At 35.5% G+C, this 20,502-nt stretch overlaps 2 protein-coding genes across 2 annotated transcripts; one reads left to right on the forward strand and one right to left on the reverse strand.

The window, feature by feature from the left end:
* Nucleotides 1–273: 273 nt before the first annotated feature.
* Nucleotides 274–3,634, reverse strand: med21 (mediator complex subunit 21). Its single transcript, XM_051889992.1, has 4 exons — nucleotides 3,436–3,634; nucleotides 2,278–2,392; nucleotides 2,102–2,202; nucleotides 274–831 (listed from the first exon to the last, which is right to left on the reverse strand). The coding sequence occupies exons 1-4, from the start codon at nucleotides 3,475–3,477 to the stop codon at nucleotides 652–654; spliced, it is 438 nt and encodes a 145-aa protein (XP_051745952.1). The 5' UTR covers nucleotides 3,478–3,634; the 3' UTR covers nucleotides 274–651.
* Nucleotides 3,574–19,323, forward strand: tm7sf3 (transmembrane 7 superfamily member 3). The gene is made up of 12 exons (XM_051889989.1): nucleotides 3,574–3,801; nucleotides 6,333–6,487; nucleotides 6,852–7,002; nucleotides 7,960–8,080; nucleotides 9,082–9,253; nucleotides 10,034–10,211; nucleotides 12,126–12,212; nucleotides 13,689–13,769; nucleotides 14,891–15,043; nucleotides 15,868–15,965; nucleotides 16,408–16,570; nucleotides 18,003–19,323. The coding sequence occupies exons 1-12, from the start codon at nucleotides 3,729–3,731 to the stop codon at nucleotides 18,254–18,256; spliced, it is 1,686 nt and encodes a 561-aa protein (XP_051745949.1). The 5' UTR covers nucleotides 3,574–3,728; the 3' UTR covers nucleotides 18,257–19,323.
* Nucleotides 19,324–20,502: the final 1,179 nt, after the last annotated feature.

A 20,502-nucleotide genomic window follows, 5' to 3' on the forward strand; every position in this document is an offset into this window, starting at 1 on the left:
CTTTCTTTACACAAACAAAATATTGAAGGTAATATTTACAATTCTTGGATAGCATATAACACCTTGTACATTTCAGAACCAACCAAAGCATTTGTTCATGAAATAACTTCAGCTGGTCATAGGAATAAGACAAGAATAAGGTTTTAGATCTGTTGTGTGCGCTAGACATCATTTGCAAAAATCTGTTTTTAAAGAATAGTCTCTTCACTCATTCACCGACAATGGCAACAAATTACCACATTCACAATTCAATTTGCAATGAATAACAAGCCCTTCATACAACAATTTTTTATTGGTCAAACACAAAGACAAAATTTCTTTCAAAACAAAACAAACAGCATCACGGCATGATCCTGGCCAGAAAAAATATCATTAAATATACAAAAACCAACTTACCCAACCGCTGACTGTTTATTGCAGAAAAGGGCTGATGAATGCTGAACATATACTGCTATCAGGTAGAAAACAATGTCAGATGTCACATAATAAAGACGTGCGATGGGAAACAGTGGGCACTTACAGAATGAAATCAGAATCATTCTTCAGTCCAGAAACAAGCTGTACATTTAACACAAGATCTCCTGCAATTGATGAAGGATGAGTATAAAATCCCTGCTGTGTACAGACGATATAGTCCATGTTTGGTTCGGGTCATGACTCTTGGGGTGTTGGCTGACTCGGGGCACCACTGCGTGTGCGCAGCTGTGATTGAGCGATGTCTGCTAGAGCTGACTGAATCTTCTCCAGCAGCATGTCTCCTCTGTAAACCACTTCCTCCAGACGGGCCGCAGCTTCCTGGTTCTCCTCTTCCAACTGCCTCAGACTGGCAGCCTGTGAAACAAGAGGGAGGAGAGAGATTAAATGACGTGTAGAGAAAAGGTATAAGATTAGATTAGATTCAACTCTATTGGTCTTGGACTCTGCAACAAATAATATAGTACACAGCCAGAAGCGCAAAGCAGCATATAAATAAGTGGAAGTAAAACTCCTGTTTATTTTGCAACACAAAAAGAATGAGAAATTTAACAACCTTAGATTCAAGATGGCATGATCTCTTTTTAAAGAATTTTAAAGGTCCAGTGTGTAATATTTAGGAGGATCTATTGACAGAAATGCAATATAATATACATAACTATGTTTTCAGTGGTGTATAAAGACCTTACATAATGAACATTTATATATTACCTTAGAATGAGCCATTTCTATCTATATTAGTGATGGGTGATTTTAGTTCCGCATCAGTGGTTTGGAGCGTGTATTAAATTGCCAAAGTCACGTGATTTCAGTAAACGAGGCTTCGTTACATCATAACTTTTTCAAAACGTTTCGAAATTTCAATGGTTCACCGCTGGGTATCATTGAACAAGTATCTATGGGTTTTACGTGATCTCTTCTCATTTTATACATTTGTAGATGTTTTAATTAGACATTAGTAAAATTAAAAGGAATAACAGTAGTTAATAGTCTCTTATTTGCCTGTTTAGATGAGCAATCCATGGAACAAACAAAACAAGACCTGAAAATTGATGATTAAACATATACAGACACTTCATATATATTATTAGATGATTAGTTAATTGCATTTGATAGATTTTACTTTCAATAAAACATTTGCAATGGGTTTGTAAAAGGTGTTTTTATGCACATTTGGCCTGAGTTTTTGTTGCATTTATACCAAACACATTCCTGGAGCCTCCCCAGCACTGCATGTTTTCCATATCTCCTTAATCAAACACACCTGATTCAGATCACCAGCTCATTAGTCGAGACTCCAAGACCTGAAATGGGTGTGTCAGACAAAGGAGACATGCAAAATGTGCAGTGCTGAAGAGGCTCCAGGAATGTGTTTGGGAACCCCCGATTTACACTATTCTGTCCAGTAGAATTTATATTATTTAAATAAGGAATATTGTGACGTGTTCATTCCCGGAAGAAAACTCAAGACTACAATGGAGGCGTTTCAGGGAGTTCATAGTTGCAGACCTTTTTTTATGCTCTAACAGCAACATTACACACTAAAGGAAGATGAACATGGAAAGTTAGTAGACACAAATGCAGTAGGCTCATTGTAAAAAGTGGACAAATATACACATAAATGTACCTGCAGCGCAGCAGTAGATTCTTCACTGGGCAGTGAGTCGATCAGCACGTCAACATCTTTTGCTGTTCTTGCTATCAGTGCGGCAAACAGCTGAGCATATTCTAGAAGAACACATGACAACATGTCAGTTAAACGACAATATTTTCTCACACCCCATTCAGCCCTGATTCGTGCACCTTCTGTGGGGTTGGAGGGCTGGTCTTTGTTGATGGCGGTCTGGATGTTGCTGAAGGAGGCAGGTGGCGCGCACTGCTGCAGGACTCCAATCGCATTACAGAACTGATCGGCCAGCTAAAACACACACATCAGAGAGATAAATCAAACACACTGCGCATGCATACAGCCTTGTATAACAATACACCATTGCATTTGCTTTATTGGGTATTTGTCTTTCCTAAATAAACATGCTGAAAAGTTTTACAATTCAGTGCTAATATTGTGAATAATGTGTAAATGTTTAACACTTTAAAATAATGCCCCATTAGTTAATGCATTAACTAAACTAACATTTACAATGGAAAATACATTTTTTACAGTATTTATTAATCTTTGTTTATGTTAGTTAATAAAAATATCAATTCATGTTATTTTAAGTTCACTAAATAATATTAACAGGTACAACTTTTGATTTTAATATTGTGTATTAGTAAATGATGGAATTACCATTAACTAACCTTAAGTGTTACTATGTTTTTTTTAAATTATTTATTTTTATAATATGTAAAAACAAGAGTACATGGCAATAATATGTAAAAATATTTAAATAATATGTAAAAAGAGTACATACTTTAAAGAACACTAACAAAAACAATGCTTTGGTATGTCACAAATAAAGGTAATATTACATAATTAATGTAACTAAATAATTGTTTATATATACATATAAATTAATGTGTGTATATATATATATATAAAAATTTATACATATAAAATATAATATGTATATTCTATTTTTTTATTTATGTATGTATTTCAGGTATGTATTGACCTCAATGTTAATTTAAAAAAAAGCATTTTAATCCCACTTACTGAGTTTATAACAGAGCTAGTATTACATTTACATTATTTCCTATTAAAACATACTTTAAAACAACATCTAGTAATTTAATTAAAGTAGTAGCTTCTTTCTCTACAAATTAATGCGCAAACTTTAATTGTATATTCATTCACAACTGCATGCTATGCTAAAACCTTCATACGCTCCAGGATATTAATATGACCTCTTACACATAATATGATTTCATGAACTAGACTACTGAATGAATATAATTTGACGATATTTGCCGTCTTCTGCAACTTATAAATCATGAAAGAAATGTTTAAATTAGTCTTACGGAGTTAACAGCATCCTGAAGCTGCGTTAGCCTGTCCGCCATGTCGGCGCGTTCTCTCCTTTTCCGTTTCCGCCGACGCAGAGTTCAAAGCGAGATCACGTGACGCCATGCAACCGCGCCTGCGCACTACAGGAGAAGCGCTCGTTTGACTCAAAAGTTGTTGCACTTGTAGCGCAGTGCAGGAGCTAGTCTGCGAGTGACACTTCCGGAGGCTAAATGTGAAGCTTTAAGATGACTCCCGCTTCTAAGCGCTGCTGCTAGAGCGTGTTTATGGACTGGACTGATCCGTGAAAATGCTACTGAAGAGAGAATGCTTCGTTTTGCTCGTCTTGTCGTGGGTCAGTTCTCTGCGCGCGCAGGATGAGAGTGAGTAAACAAACATTATACATCGTTATAATAATCACAGATACAAACGTTTGCATTTAATAAAGGACATTTGCTTGGATTATGAGACAACTGAGACATGATTTACCAACTTAATGCTGATCTTCCCCTTGAATTCACCCTATTATTACTACATAATGCTACAAAAGCTAGTTTTTCTGGGGTGTATTTATGTTTTCTGAGGTCTCTCACACACATTGACTACCTGTATTCTTTATGAACTGGACTAAACTAATGTACGTAAGACACATAATGTACTAATGTAAGTCCCCATATTAAGACCAAGTGTACATGTACAGTCTGGTATGAATTAAAGGGCAGAAAAATCTGGAACATTTATTAAAAATTAAGGCAAAATATTAAAAAAGTACGTTTGTATATGTGTTTTATGTTTTCTATCATATGCATCACGCCTTTATGGCTCATAGTATGAAAAAGTGAGAATATGGAGCTCAAACTCGAGAAAGTTAAACACATTAATTTTACTTTTTTAGTCCCAAACTGAGCAAAAATATGCAAATTCATAAGTAAGATGAAATTCAGATATAAATCACTGAGATCTTTATAACAATAACTGCAAACTACTTGCATAAAATGCACGTAAATATCAGTCGTCACTCTGTATCTGCCAATAATATCTCTTAGTAAGATGATATTTTAATGCTTCCTCTGTAGTTTTAAAACATATAATGCAGTGCAATACAAAGATGATTGAGAGATGAATAAATAAACCTTCCTCAAAAACCTGATGATCATATTTGAGACTCACAGATTTTTCTAAAAAAATGATCAAGTAAACTTAAGTTGCTTCAGTCCATTGAAATATTACTAACAATATAAAAGTTTTTATTACATGCACTTTATAAGATTTCACAGCAAAAAGGCAAGGTGGACGTTTGTACGCTTATACTAAAAGACTGTAATAGTGTTGCATTTTCTTTCAGTGTTTTTTTTTCTATTAATAAACCTAATTCCTGCTCACGATGCACCGACAACAATGAAACAGAGCAACAATCCATGAGATGCAATTTAGAAACTATTTCCACATTCCTGAAAGAGAGATTCTTCCAGAGCAGTGAAGTGTCTTCAAGATCTCTGCAGACCTCAAAACAAATTCACTTACTGTTTGTTAAACATTTTTAAATGTAGACGTAGAACAAATTTAACATTAAAACAAGACAATATTTGGCGGCTTTCTACCTCAGCATTCCGCCTGTAAAGGTTTCAGGTTTTCCGTGACGTACCGCAGGTGTGAGTCATTATGAAATAAGATGACTTGATTATTGGGTAAGATTTCACAGTCAGGCAGGAAGTCTGAGCAATCATGAGCGTTCTTTCTACACCAAATCACATAAACTGTCAAAAGCCACTTCCTCCTTCGAAGCGTTCAGCGATGTCTCTCCTAGCAGTATTTAATTATTACATCGCTGTATATATACATATATAAATGAGATATATGAATACATAAACAGTTGTTAAATATTAAAAAATATATATATATACAGTACTGTTCAAAAGTTTGTAAACATTACTATTTTTAATGTTTTTGAAAGAAGTCTCTTATGCTCATCAAGACTGCATTTATTTGATCAAAAATACAGAAAAAAAGTAATATTGTAAAATATTATTACAATTTAATGTTTTTCTATTTTTATATACTATAAAATACAATTTATTTCTGTGATGCAAAGCTGAATTTTCAGCATCATTACTCCAGTCTTCAGTGTCACATGATCCTTCAGAAATCATTCTAATATGATGATATATTGTTAGAAAATATTTCTATTTTGAATATAAGTCTTCACTATCGCTTTTTATCAATTTAACACGTAAGGGTATTAAAAGTATTAATTTCTTTCAAAAAAAGAGAGAAAGAAAAATTAGCGTCCCCAAACTTTTGAACGATAGTGTATATTGTAACAAAATATTTCTATTTTGAATAAATGCTGTTCTTTTTTATTCATCAATGAATCCTGTAAAGTATCACAGGTTATAAAAATATATTAAGCAGCACAACTGTTTCCAACATTGATAATAAATCATCATATTAGAATGATTTCTGAAGGATCATGTGACTGAAGACTGGAGTAATGATGCTGAAAGTTCAGCTTTGAATCACAAGGAATAAATTACATGTTAATAAATATCCACATAGAAAATAGCTATTTTAAATTGTAATAATATTTCACTATTTTTACTGTGTTTTTGGTCAAAAAAATGCAGTCTTGATGAGCAGAAGAGACTTCTTTCAAAAACATTAAAAATAGTAATGTGTCCAAACTTTTGACCGGTACTGTATGTATGAATAAATAAATGTTTCTTAAATATTTAAACATAACATTTAAAAAGTATTTAACATAAAAAAAACACTTTTTTATCGTAAGAAAAAATATGTTATTGTAAAAATGGGAAAAACAACTCCAAATATTGCGCCTTTATTATAATATTGGCGGCAACAACAACAACAAAAAAACAGGTACTGATACAAACGCGTTCTTGTATGTGTTTTGCAGACCGTGTGGTGTTTTCTTTGGGAACCTTCCAGAATGTGAGTGTCCCAGTGAACGGGACGGTTCAAGCTGTCGTTTCCCGGATTCCCGCTAACGTTTCCTTCATAACACTTCAGTTTCACACACAACGCAGCAATGTTACACTCTCATACTTACAGGTAAGATATCACACACACACACAAGACTGTAATGCACTGACATACATGAGTAAGAAACAGACACACACACACACACCGCTGCCCCAGTTGCATGGGGCTTGACTGAGCAAGACATCATGTGAGAGTTTAATCACAAGCTCTGATCTCAACTCTCTCTCTCACACACACACACACACACACACACACACACACACACACACGCCTCCATGCATTCTATTCATAATGTCAGCAGTTATGCAGCTGTACACAAGTTCAGACACATAGTTAAAGTCAACATGAAATGCTGTTTGGAACCCATGTTACTTCCATATATAGAGTCCATGTTTATATACAGTATAAGTGTGTTTTTGTGTGTATTGGTTAGGTCCCTGTTTATGGTTTCTCGGTCACGGCACTGGATGCTGGTCTGTTGTCCACCCTGATGCTGAGCCAGACCACTCTCTCCTGGTTCCTGAAGACACCAGATGGGAGCAGCGCAGCAGGAATCGGTGTGATTCTGCCGTACAGCAGCGCTGGTTAGAGACCTAACACTTCACCTGCATGCCACAACACAAACGCTCTCATTAAAGGATTAGTTGACTTCAGAATTAACATTTCCTGATAATTTACTCACCCCCATGTCATCTAAGATGTTTATGTCTTTCTTTCTTCAGTGGAAAAGAAATTAAGGTTTCTGAGGAAAACATTCCAGGATTTTTCTCCATATAGTGGACTATGGGATTCAACGGGTTGAAGGTCCAAATGTCAGTTTCAGTGCAGCTTCAAAGGGCTTTACACGATCTCAGACGAGGAATAAGGGTCTTATCTAGAGAAACCATCGGCCATTTTCAAAAAAAAAAAAAAAAATAATATACTTTTTAACCACAAATGCTAGTCTCGCACTGCTCTGCGATGCGCCACGCATGACGTAATTACGTTGGAAAGGTCACGTGTGACATAGGCGGAAGTACCGCGGTAGGGTGAAAAACTCCATCTCATTTTCTCCTCCAACTTCAAAATCGTCCGACATCATTGGTTTACCTTTTTTTGTAAAAGCCGTTTGACTTAGTCTTTGCACGTTCACTTTGTAAACACTTGCTCGGTACTTCCGCCTACGTCACGGGTGACCTTTCAACGTGATTACGTCATGCGTGGTGCATTGCATAAATTTTTATTTTTTTTAGAAAATGACCAATCGTTTCGCTAGATAAGACCCTTATTCCTCGTCTGGGATCATGTAGAGCTCTTTGAAGCTGCACTGAAACTGACATTTGGACTTTCAACCCGTTGAACTCCAGTGAAGTCCACTATATGGAGAAATATCCTGGAATGTTTTCCTTAATTTCTTTTCGACTGAAGAAAGAAAGACATGAACATCTTGAATGACATGGGGGAGAGTAAATTATCAGGAAATTTTATTTCTGAAGTGAAGTAATCCTTTAACAGTCTATTGGCTGGAATAGAGAATATTTAGTGTGTCTTGTTGTGTGCAGATCCCGTTCCAGGAGCTTGTAATCAGGAGTTTGCGCTGGACATTGATCCAAACATCTACCTGCAATACAACTTGTTCGAGACCACCATTACCTTTGCATCTGCTAACATCGGATATGGAAGGTGAGAGAAATTTAATAAAGTCATGGACTTGTCAGGGCATTTTAAAGGGTTATGAAACCCTCTGTTTCAGCACAAATTAGCTGAACATTTTTGAATTGAAAGGTTTCCACAAATGCATGCTGCAGTTCACCACTGCATGCAACAAAATGAACAAAAATATTATACACTGGTTTTTAAGCAAGTTTTAAATTCATTACACAAATACATGCATATCCTGTGAGAACTATAATGTAATGCACATAAATGCACTGTTGCATTTTTAATAAGACTGTTATATTGTGGTGTTTGATCTGTTAAATGCATGAGCTCTAAAGATGGATGGATCGCATTTGTGTCAAAGACTTGGGAACTATGGAAGAGGGTTTATTTCACGCAGAAACTCTTACAAAGCGAAAACTCACTGCATCTACTGTACGTGATCTCACAGTTTTAAGCCTTTATCACGTTCTGCCATTAATAAATGAGAGAAGTGTCTTCTCATAGGATAAGGATGCGACAGTCTCATGAATGAGACCGATGAGTCATCAGCGTGAAAACTTATTTCTAGAAGAATAAATAGTGCAGGAAAAGCTCAAAATTAACCAGCTTTCTACTACAATTCAAATCAATGGATGCTGTCATCTTCTGTGATGTGCAACACCTGTTAAAGTTGCCATAAAACAGAAGTTGCGCAAGTCTTTCCTTTTCTATTGTGACGTATATCTAAGTGAAACGGCTTCTGGTACAAGAACAAATGTAGGGCGGGGTTTGATTTTGTCCGTGGGGAATTGATTGGATGGTTGTGGTTTGCTATTAGCTGATCTCACGCGAGTGACAGGTTGCCCCGCCCTCGTCATCAGAGAAGAGAAGAGATGCTGCAAGAGGGAGGGGAAGTTATTCTGATTCAAGATTACGAGAAACATGAATTTAAACAAATAATGATGTGCACGGATGAATCATTATAATAAATACAATGCAATATTCTGTGCAAAAAAAATCTAACATGTTTTTTTTTTTTTCAGAGGGGAAATTCCTCCAGTGTGTGACGTGGACACAGGCTCCAGTACTCGTTGGCGTCTGGTTTATGAGGTGTACCAGTACTTCCTGCCGGAAGGTGACCTATCAGAGCAGAGTCTGATCAGCAGTATGGAGAGAATGGCCAATGTGCAGAACGTGCAGGACAACAGCAGAAAAGTGTGTGAAATCTCTCTCTGTCCTTCCTTTCAACTTTCTGGGGTCTGTTATGTTGTTTTAGTGCGTTTTCACACCTGGTTCGTTTGCAGTGTTTGTTTCAGAACCTGGTGCTTTTTTTTCCCCTCTTAGTTTGGCTTGTTTGTTCATATATGAACATGCCAGTCAAATGTTTTAAACACTGATAATAATTATAAATGTTTCTTGAGCAGCAAATCGACATATTAGAATGATTTCTGAAGGATCATGTGACACTGAAGACTGGAGAAATGATGCTGAAAATTTAGCTTTGATCACAGGAATAAATTACATTGTACAATATATTCACATAGAAAACAGCTGTTTTAAATTACAATAATATTTCACAATTTTTACTGTATTTTGATTCTAAAAAATGCAGACTTGGCTGAGCAGAAGAGACTTGTAGTTTAAGTCCATGTTTTGGAACAAAGCTAATGATCTACCGGTGTGAAAACTCGTTTCTCATTTATATTATTTATTTAGTTGTAACAGTTTACAATAAGGTTTTAATTTGTTAACATTAGTTAACTACATTAGCTAACATGAACTAACAAACAACATTTACTAAAACATTTTAAAGATTTGTATCTGTTAACATTCGTTTAAGCACTGTGAACTAACATGAATATGAATGTTTTTATTAAGTAAAGGTTAATAACTGCTGTATAATGTATTCACTCATTGTTAGTTAATGCATTAACTAATGTAAACAAATGAGAAGTGTTACTGGTTAGTTTATTCAACTCTTTTCTGCTCTTTCAGGTGATGTCTTTATCCTCTCATGACCGGAAGCAATTCTCCTTCAACTCTTTGCCCGGTCAAGGTGTGATTTTCTCAGTGATTGTGAGAGATCCACTGCTCAACACTTCGGCGTCTTACATCCCTGTTCACACCTACGCCTGCAGCTTCAACTCCACGCTGGACGGATGCAGCGATTTAGGTTAGAAGAGTAACGACTCCCTGCAGAGATTCGCTGTAGATTCGTGCTTAATTATTTTATTCATAAATTTAGAAATTTCTTTAGTTTGTGAGGTCAGCTCCTTCAGCTGCAACTGTTACATCCTACTTGAAAACATTAGCTTTTTAATAGATTCTATGACAGGTTTATGGTTTGACTGGCTATTCAAATGTTTTTTTTTTTTTTTTTTTTTTTTTTTTTCCTGTTTGTTTATTGAATGTTTGAGTATACATTATTAAAGGTGCCATAGAATGGAAAATTGTATTACCTTGGCATAGTTGAATAATTAGAGTTCTGTACATGGAAATGACATACCGTGAGCCACAAACACCATTGTTTCCTCCTTCATATGTAAATCTCGGCACCTATTGTAATCGTTGACATTCTTGTTCTTGTTCTTCTGCTCTGGTAGTCTATGACAGCCCATAGAACCCCTTGCGGAAAAGTTTTGAAATTTGGCACACAGATAGAGGACGGTCTGAACTGTCTCCATAGCAAATTTGGAGTCTCTAACTCAATCCCTCTAGCGCCACCAGCTGTCCACAGTTGCACTCACGCTTATGCTAATAACTTTTTAACCGTAAGGGCTAGAAACAAAATTTTCTCTCCACAATATTATATATTTTTTCTTCTGATTCCTTGGCTTAATACAGTTCGATTGCTATGACATCATGAGAATATTTTCGAAAAACCTACTTTTACAAACTCTTAGGCCTTTGCTCCGATTTTCACAAAAATTGAACCAGATCATCTTCAGACCATGCTGACAAAAAGTTATGGAATTCAATTTCTTAATTTGATTTGTTAAATGTTTTTCGAAAAACATGCAACCAAATTTCATGTAGCGCTTGGGGAAAATAGACATAAGGCTGTATCTCCTCAAAGCTTTAGCGTATTCAGACCAAACTTGGTCCATGTCATCACAAGCATGACCTGAGGTAACATGCTGCGTTTTGGCTTATAACTTCTGAATGGTTTGTCCAAAAATCATAAAAGTGATCTTGTTATATTTGGGGCATCATGCCGAGTCGAATCATCCAATATTCCCATATCTGCCATTTTGGGTGTCGGCCATTTTGAATTTTGTAGTAAAATTTGTGAACACATTAGTGTATCATTATGAAACTCGGTATGGGTCTTCGGCACCATGCCCTAACAGTACTCAAAAGGTTTTGGGGCAGCGCCACCTTGTGGTCAAAAGTTATACTGAAATTTACAAAAATACTAATAACTTTTGAATAAATTTGCCTACTGTAATGAAATTTTGCCATAGTCGGCCGAACTTCTTGTCCGCCATTTTGTTTTTCTTTAAAAACCTACTTTTTCAAACTCCTCCTAGACCATTGGTCCAATTTTCACCAAAATTGAATCATATCATCTTCAGACCATGCTGGCAAAAAGTTATGGACGCAGCAACAAAGTTGAGGCATGATGCCAAAACGACTCTAAAGACAGTATATATCTGCAGTGCTTTTGCTTATTGACACCAAACTTTGCATGCGTCATTGTCACCTCACTCTGACCACACCACATCAATTTGGTCACAGCGCCACCTATTAGTAAAAAGTGATGAACGATTAAATCGTATTAAAATTGACTATATTTATAATTTTTCAGCCTAAAATGATCTTAATGGGTCTTTAATTGCTCATTGTTTCATTTAGTCTGATGGTCCCAGCCATGATGGCATGCCTTATTGTGCCTTCTTTGTGCTTGGCCCCTTAATTGCTGCTTGCAGCTATATTTTAACTTTGTTAATGTATACTTATTGCTTTTATTGTGAAGCTCTGTTGTTTTTAAATGTGCTACAAAAAAGGTTATTGATTGAATGATGATTTCATATTGACATGTTTTGGTGTGATAGAATTATGTGGTATTATACTCTCATTTTGGCAGGGAGAGCTTCCACTAAAGTGTTTTTCACTTTGATGGGTTTGGCTGGGCTGTTTGTGTGTTTTGTGGGCCATCGCTTCTTCAAATGTGGTGAGTGATGTTTTTTTTTCTTATCTTAGAAACAGACCCTGGTACTGCTATTAATATCTGTCGATCTACTAAAGACACCCAAGTATTTTCGGTCTGGGAAAGTCTTTGCCACAGATTTGAAGAGTCAAAGTTTGACATATTATAGTTACAAATATAGTATAGTTACTGAACACTCAAATGGATGGCATGTTTTTAAAGGGGTCACATGATGCATAATTTCTCCACTTGCAATGTTAGTCAAGGCTTCTTGCACAACAAACAGTCCATTCAGAGTTTTATGACCATTTCAACACTCTCTCCATTAGTGAAGCTAAATAATAATGAGCTGTATGTGCAGTTTAGTTTCGTTAAATGGTCTTTTTGTCAGTTTTAAACTCTAAGAATATTTGATTTCTCATTATATGTCTCTGTTAGCAGGACTCTTATACCAGTTTACCAATAGGATACAGCTTCATTTACATGTAACCAGTCCATTAGTAATCAGATTGATGGCTCAACTGAACTGAAAAGCCTTCATGTAAACACTTCAGTCGATCTGATTGAGCTCAATCCGAATTAAATTTCAATCAGATTGGAAGAGGTGGTGTAGACCTGAAGTAATATGATCAGTAGGAAAAAAAAAAAGCATGTAAATGATTGAATCTGACAATCAGATTTCAAAATACCTGAACTCTTCCTGTGTTCTGAATACAAGAAATGTATTTGTAAACAAATATGTGATTCAGATTGCAAAGCTTAGGGTTTATATAAACAGAACTTTAAGAATCTGAAATCGGATTGGATTCATTTGGATCAGTATAGTTTATTATAGTTAACTAAAACTAAAAACACAAATTTTAGTTATATTGTTACTTGAAATAAAATAAACGTTAACTGAAATAATTTAAAATATAAAGGCAACATTTGTCTTTTTTTTTTTTTTTTTTTTACTTACTAAAATAACTAAAACTAGTCATGCACACAATATAATAATTAGTTCCCTCATTTTACTAAATTATGCGCACAATATAATAATTTGGTTCATTGTTTTACTAAATCTTGGCCACATAATAATTTCCCCATGTTTTATTTAAATTTAAACGAGGGAACGAATTCGTACAACGTGGCCATTTACTAAATCAAGGGAACAAATTATTATATTGCGCACATGATTTAGTGAAACGAGGGAACGAATTACCAAATTTACTGAAACGAGAGTATGAATTCTTAATTCGTGGCCACAAAATATATATATATTTTTTTATTGTCCGCATGTCATGTGAAATAATAAATAAAAACAATACAGACCTATTTAAATTACAAAAACGCACAACAAAATTACTAAAACTTTAAAATTACAATGAAAAATATGTAAATAAAAACTTTAACAGTATCTCAATGATTCTAAAATAACACTGACTCAGATTGACTAAAATTAGTGCATATAAACACACCTAAAGTAACCAGTAAAAAATGTCCATTTCTGTTTCTTTTCAGAGCTGTTCTTCATGGGCTTTGGGTTTATGGCATTTCTCTTCTTTGTCCTGATCACCAGAACCACAACGCTGGAATACGACAGTGAGTTGTTACACACGTACTGAATCACTGTAGAATTCGAGAAGAACAAATAGTGTCTGCCTGAACCTTTAGTATGAGGTTTCTGATCATCTCTTACATCTGTGCTCATATTCCGAGTTTCATGTCATTCTGGATGATTTGCATTGAGCTGATGTCTACATATCTATAAATAGTTTCTGGACACGACGAGTTTAATATGACTGAAACTGGCTACACAAACTAGTTCACCTGCAGCGAATGTCATTAGCCATCTCAGAGGATTGAGGTTATTGTTCTGCCGTAACTCTCTGAAGATTAGTCATGCTGCTGCAGCTGAAGTCATGTGCCGTGGATTTCAGCTGGAGCTGTTAAACAAGTCTGTCTCTATCAAATGCATTGCGTGTGGAGGATGTTTGTCAGCTGTTTATGTGTTTGCAGGACAGGCAGTGCTGAAATGAGGAAGAACATTTTTGAAATGATTTTTGGTTCTCTGAGATAGTTGTAGGTGCTTTCTGATTAATCAGATCATTTTAATTAGCTCAAGTTTGTATGTAAAACACTTTTAATAAGTTAAGACACAAGGCAAAGCCATTGTTTTTTTTTATTCACTGGTCAGTTTTGGTCTAGTTTTCTTCCATAGCATGTCTTCTTTCAGACTAGTGGAAAGAAAACATCCAAAATACACTTGTGTTTTTTTTATTGCGTCTGTAGATTTTATTATCAGTACATCTCTTTAAAGGCCACAAGTTTTGAGTCAGAAATTTCCACTTCAGCATTTACGTACGCCAAACTTTACAGCTTTATTACCATCTATATTCTGATTTTATTCTTTATAAAAAATTCTGACTGTTGACAGTATTTTCTGATCGATCCATGGATGGATAAAAAGAGATCCAAAATCACTCTAATATGTCAATAAAATCAAACTAATTTTTTGGCTTTATCCAATGTTCAGGTTTCTGTTATGGAAATGTATGCAAATTAGATATAGCATCATTTGCATATTTAAATATACAAAACTATTGTCTTAATGCACTGTGATTAATCAACTGGTGAAAGTATGGTTGTATCTATTAGTTAAAATGTTACCCTGTTCACCTCTATCATCTAGCAGCTTGTTGACAATGAATGTCTCTCCGCAGTCCGATTGGCTCTGACAGCGCTGATGGGCGTGGTCGGGGGCGTGGCCCTGGTGATGAGCTGGTGGCGGTTTGGTTCTGTCATGGCCTGTGTGTTGGTGGTCGGACTCATTCTTGGATTTCTTGTCTCCTCTATTGCCTTTTTCACTCCACTTGGTAAGAAATCATGTTCAAAACTTTCAGTTATCCTGTTTCATACAGTTAAAACATACTAAAACATGCCCACCATAATAAAGTAAAACAAAATCACAGACTAAACATACACATTCACTTATCTGGATATAGTAATTATTTATACCACATTAAAACATGTTATTTTAGTTTTATTAATATTTTGAATTAGCATTTATTTTTTACATTTTTAGTTTTCATGTTAGTTTTAGTTACATTTTTATTAATTTCATTATGTGCTTTTGTCATTTTATTAGTGTGTTTTTTTAGGATTTAGGATTAATTTATTTTTATTTCAGTTTTAGTTTTAGCTTTTATTTATTTCTAGTCTCCAAAAACATATTTCAGTTTATTGCCATGGCAACATGTCTAATTTTCATTTAATATTTTCAACTAATATTTATTTATTTTATTTTAGCTTTATTTCAATTAACAGAAATGTTAACGATAATAAACCTGCTACCACTTTAAACATAGATTTAATGTACAAAAAAAGCTTATTTATGATAGCACAACCAAACAACAAAATGCAAATACTTGTGTGAGTTTCGAACATAATTATATAACCATAAAATGTAAGTTATGCTGTGGGGAAAACATGTATTAAATACTTTAAACAGCACGTACATCTGTCAAAGCACCTGACAGGGAGAGCTGCAGTACTTGTTTGAAGTACTTAATGGAATGCAATGGAAATAATGCAATGAAATGCACTCTTCCTGCAGCAGCTTAAATTCAAATTTGCTGCTGATAATGTTTAATATTAGTTGTTTATTAATTTTTACTTCTCTCTTTCTTTTTCCCTCCAGGTGACCTTCCTATATTTCATAATGATGCTGTGTTCTGGGTGGTGTTTGCTTGCATAATGGTGGTTGTTCCTATGTTCTTCATCAGGTGGCCTAGAGAGGTGAGATTTTTGTTTTTCAAAGTAAAAAGTTTTCAAAAACTTCTTTCAAAAACAAAAATTTAAATGTATTTAAAAATTGTGAAATATTATTACAATTTGAAGAAGCTGTTTTCTAGTCAAATAATAAATAATTGATCAGCAAATATTAGAATGAAGGATCATGTGACACCGAAGACTAGTAATGATGCTGAAAATTCAGCTTTGAATTACAGGAATAAATTACATTTTAATTACATTTTACATTTAGAAAACAGTTAATATAAATTGTAATAATATTTCACAATTTTACTGTATTTTTGATCAAATAAATGCAGCCTTGGTGAACAAGACTGAAAAATCAAAAACACTGAAAATTTTTAATTATTCCAGACCGGTAATGTATATTTATTAAGTTAATATCCGACACCTAAACAACATGAACACGTTTATCTGTATGTTTTAGGGCAATATAGCTACATGTGGAGTGGTTGGCGCATATACGGTTGTCCTGGCCGTCAACACCTACACCTATACCAGTCTGTCCTACATCACACTGGACGTCCTGAAACGCTTGCTCAACAACAACTTCAGCCGAGCGTTTATCTCGGTTCCGCTGCAGGATATCGGTAGGTCGCTCAAACATATTGATGTATGGATCCTTTTTAGAGAGTGATTCCACAGTCATTTTAATTTCAATGTTCATTTATAACACTATACTTTTTACCTTAACTAGTTAACGCTGCTGTGTGAGTGTTCGTAACACAACGGCTGAGCGAGAAATGGCAAATTTGGTATCTTTCTATACATACAGATTGTTTCAAAGCAGCTTCACGGTAATAAACAGGAAAATATCGATCAGTGATGCTAGCTGAGACCCTATTGTAATTGTTAAAATTTCCAAGGATCAGCTTTCAAATGTCTTGTATCGCTGGAATCCTTGGCTCAAGATGGACAAAATGCATGCCTCAGATTTGCTTGTCATTCTGGCGAAATTTTTTAGCATTTTGAATTTTTTGAAAAACCTACTTTTGCGAACTAGTCCTAGGTTTTTGGCCCAATCGCAACCAAACCAGTGCAGCAAGATTCTCTGGAGTCTGATAATAATAATAATAATGTCAATAATTATCATAAAAAACTTTATAATTTCGATTCAGGGCCGCCAAAACATTCGAAGTGGGCAGAGCCACCTTTACTAAAATAGCTATAACTCGTGAACGGAATGAGATATTTTCACCAAACTTGGTAAACGTATGTAAGAGGTCATTCTGTGGTCGTGTGAAAAAGGACGTGGCGACTGACCACTTGGTGGCGCTATAACAGAAAAAAAAAACATAAAAATGGCTATAACTACTTTACCGTTAGTCCGATCGACTTGAAAATTGGCATGCAGTGTCTTTGTCTGAGGTGCCATGATTGTCTATGAGGACATTGACGCATCTCAAAAAACATGTCCACCATTGGCCAATGAAAATTAAGCAGCTATCAGACAAGGTTAACGGAGGCAGATCAGAATGAAACTCGCTGGGCATGTTTGACTCACGGCCCTAGAGGCCTGTGAGAAATTCGAAAGAAATCGGCCACTGGGGGGTGCCTTCACGTTTTTCATGCGCATAAAGGATTGTGTATTGTGTGATTTTTCACACACACGCCCACGACATTCATAGCACATGGTAGAACTCCTCATCTGAGCAACTTTGCCTCTAGGACCGCCACTGTCCATCGAATCATTTGTTAAATATTGGAGATTATTTCAAAAACCAACTTTGGCGAACTAGTTCTAGGTTTTTGGCTCAAACTCGATAACTGTTAAGAAGCTTTATAAACTGTGGTAAATTGGCTGTAAATGGTCTTTTCCATATATGATCAAGATGGTTACAGGCTTGCTAATTAAAAGATTATACCTTTTTTATGCATGTGCTTAAATGCCTTAAAGTGTTAATTGCTGTCCGCAGCTATATTTTGATTTGCTATTGGGGCAAATGGAAACGCAAAAAATATATATTTGTTGTAGTTTTTGTTCACCACTATAAAAGTTTGTCATGTCTGATGTTTCTCCAGATTTCATCTTGATCACCGTGTGGGTCGTTCTGGGGGTTTCGGGAATCGTCTTGCAGCTGTATAGGGAGAAGTCGCGGCCGTTTTTCCCGCCAAGCCCGTACGTAATGTGGAGGCAAGAACGAGAGCGCCGGAAAACCAACGTTCTAGATCCCAGCCACCACAAGCCGTCTTTGTCCGCCCGAATCCTCGGACGTATTCGCCAGCTCACGCGGCGCACGGAACCGGCCGGTGAAACCACACCTCTCCTGTTTTAACCCTTGACTTTAGTCCTTCCAGTTGCTCAAACTTGTGGAGAACACTTACATTAGGATTGTGCTCGATTTTAAGAGCCTGACACAGTTTGATTGAGGTCACAGAACCTGTGGAGAAACACGCAGCATTAATGGTGTTTTTGTATGTTCCCAGCAGTGCTTGATCCCATTGCTGCTCTCTGACCGGATTTACTCATGTTAAGCAATTGACCTCTACTATATACAGAAGCTGCCACTGCCTGATTTTAGATGCATTTTAGCAGCTTAGAGGAAACATTAAACTTGATAGACATGTCACATGTTCAGTCCTGTCCAGTGGAGATTTTTTTTTAAACTTTTTTTTTTTATTGTGTCTAATTAGTATAGGATCTAAGCACAATGTGCCTGTCGGATTTTTAAAGACATGCAATTTGTTTTTCATGTTCATCATTAAAATGAATGTATAACACGCTGCGATTGCAGACCGAATGAACAGGTATTCATTAGTAGCCACTGTAAGCCTCTATGGCTGATGTTTGTGTGTGTCTAAATGTCTAAATCCCTGCGGGTCCTCGGAGAGGTTTGGAGCTGATGATGGAAATAATGAGCTTATTTTGACCGAGTTCCTGTGGGAATGTGACTGTTGCACTTGATAATGAGGATTTAAACTGCAGATTCAAGTGTAAGAGGAATATTGAGAATCTGTAGAGTTTAAAAGGAAATGTTCTTTCAGTCCACAAAGATGGTCCTTATCTGTGCTTTATAACTGAATATGTAGCTCTTATGGAGACACAAGCCCAAGTTCAATGTTTTCTCTCTCTAACTGACTCCAGAATAAGTCATTTTGCATTATACGGGCATATGAGCGTATTCATTAATTTCTGATATCCTCTCAGGGTTTCTTCATGTGATCTTTGTGTCTCTCACAGAACTAACCATCTTATTTTTCTAAAGCATTTAAAACATGCAGTAAAGACTTCACATGTTGAAACTGTTTTTATGTGGTAGCAGTATGTATTTTTTGTTTTGTATAAAATTGTTTAATAATTAAATGTTTAATAAAGTTGTAAATTGTGCCATAATACCTAAAATGATATTGTTTTCTGTTCCAAGACAGATTAGAATCAGTGTTACTTTAGTATTATTGAGATACTATCATAGATTTTATTTATATATTTTCAGTTTTCATTTTAATTCCAGTTGAAGTTTTAGTAATTTAGGGTACGTTTACACGACACTGATGATGATGAAAAATTTTAACGTTTTTTTTTTTTTTTTTCTTTTGCGTTAGTTAGTAATTCGCGGTGTCACTTTAAGAAACACTACGCGCCCATTGATATTGGGGAAAATGGGAAAGCAAAAAAATATATTTGTTGTAGTTTGTCATGTCTTATGTTTCTCCAGAATTCATCCTGATCACCGTGTGGGTCGTTCTGGGGGTTTCGGGAATCGTCGTGCAGCTGTATCGGGAGAAGTCGCGGCCGTTTTTCCCGCCAAGACCGTACATGATGTGGAAGCAAGAACGCGTAATACGCATGCGCACGACGTCGCCGTTTTCACAAATTCGCGTTTTTTGTAGTTTACATGGAGTTTACACCACGACACCGTTTTCAACTAAAAACGGAAATCTATTGTGTTTTGGCCGTTCATTTGCACGACAACAGCGTTTTGGTGGCCTGAAAATACAAACATCGGAAAACGGGTTACAAAGTGCAAGTTTTTGAAAACGATACCATTATCGTCTGTGTAAACAACAAAAACGCGAATTTGTGAAGTCTGTGACGTCATTAGTTGGCGTATTACGTTTTTAGTCTACTTTTTTACGTCTATATAGTTTTTATTAATTTTTATTTCAGTTTGATATTTTAGTATATCAAGAACTAAAGTAAAATAAAAAATGTTGCCTTGGCAACTGCTTTGATGCCTTTCAAGTCTATATAAAATAGCATTTGCAATGCATTTTGCCTCATAATGTGACGTAGTTGTGAGTGAAACAAGATATTAAATGAGACAAATGTCAAGCAGGAATTGATTTTAACCATTAAGAATTAATTGGATTGTGAAAAGAATCAAGAGTTTGTAGTAGTGTTATTTCCAGTTAATAATTTTAGTACTTCAGCTTAAACTTAAATGTCATAATGTCAAGGCAACATTTTATTTATATTTTATTTTAATTAACAAATGAATTTATGTTTTAGCCAGTGATAACCCTGGTTTGCAGTGGAAGAATACTCAAGCTAAAAATGACATTCATGTTAAAGGTGAAACAA

The sequence above is a fragment of the Ctenopharyngodon idella genome, chromosome 4 (genome assembly GCF_019924925.1).
Source record: "Ctenopharyngodon idella isolate HZGC_01 chromosome 4, HZGC01, whole genome shotgun sequence".
In the NCBI taxonomy this organism is placed as follows: domain Eukaryota; kingdom Metazoa; phylum Chordata; class Actinopteri; order Cypriniformes; family Xenocyprididae; genus Ctenopharyngodon; species Ctenopharyngodon idella.

Excerpts from the sequence above, each read along its gene's own strand:
- med21 (XM_051889992.1), bottom strand. The coding sequence starts at position 3,477 with ATGGCGGACAGGCTAACGCAGCTTCAGGATGCTGTTAACTCC. Across the intron at positions 2,203-2,277 it reads GCCCTCCAACCCCACAGAAG|AATATGCTCAGCTGTTTGCC; the intron begins GTGCACGAATCA and ends GTGTTCTTCTAG. Across the intron at positions 832-2,101 it reads AATCTACTGCTGCGCTGCAG|GCTGCCAGTCTGAGGCAGTT; the intron begins GTACATTTATGT and ends CTTGTTTCACAG.
- tm7sf3 (XM_051889989.1), top strand. The coding sequence starts at position 3,729 with ATGCTACTGAAGAGAGAATGCTTCGTTTTGCTCGTCTTGTCGTGGGTC. Across the intron at positions 6,488-6,851 it reads TTACACTCTCATACTTACAG|GTCCCTGTTTATGGTTTCTC; the intron begins GTAAGATATCAC and ends TGTATTGGTTAG. Across the intron at positions 12,213-13,688 it reads CCATCGCTTCTTCAAATGTG|AGCTGTTCTTCATGGGCTTT; the intron begins GTGAGTGATGTT and ends GTTTCTTTTCAG.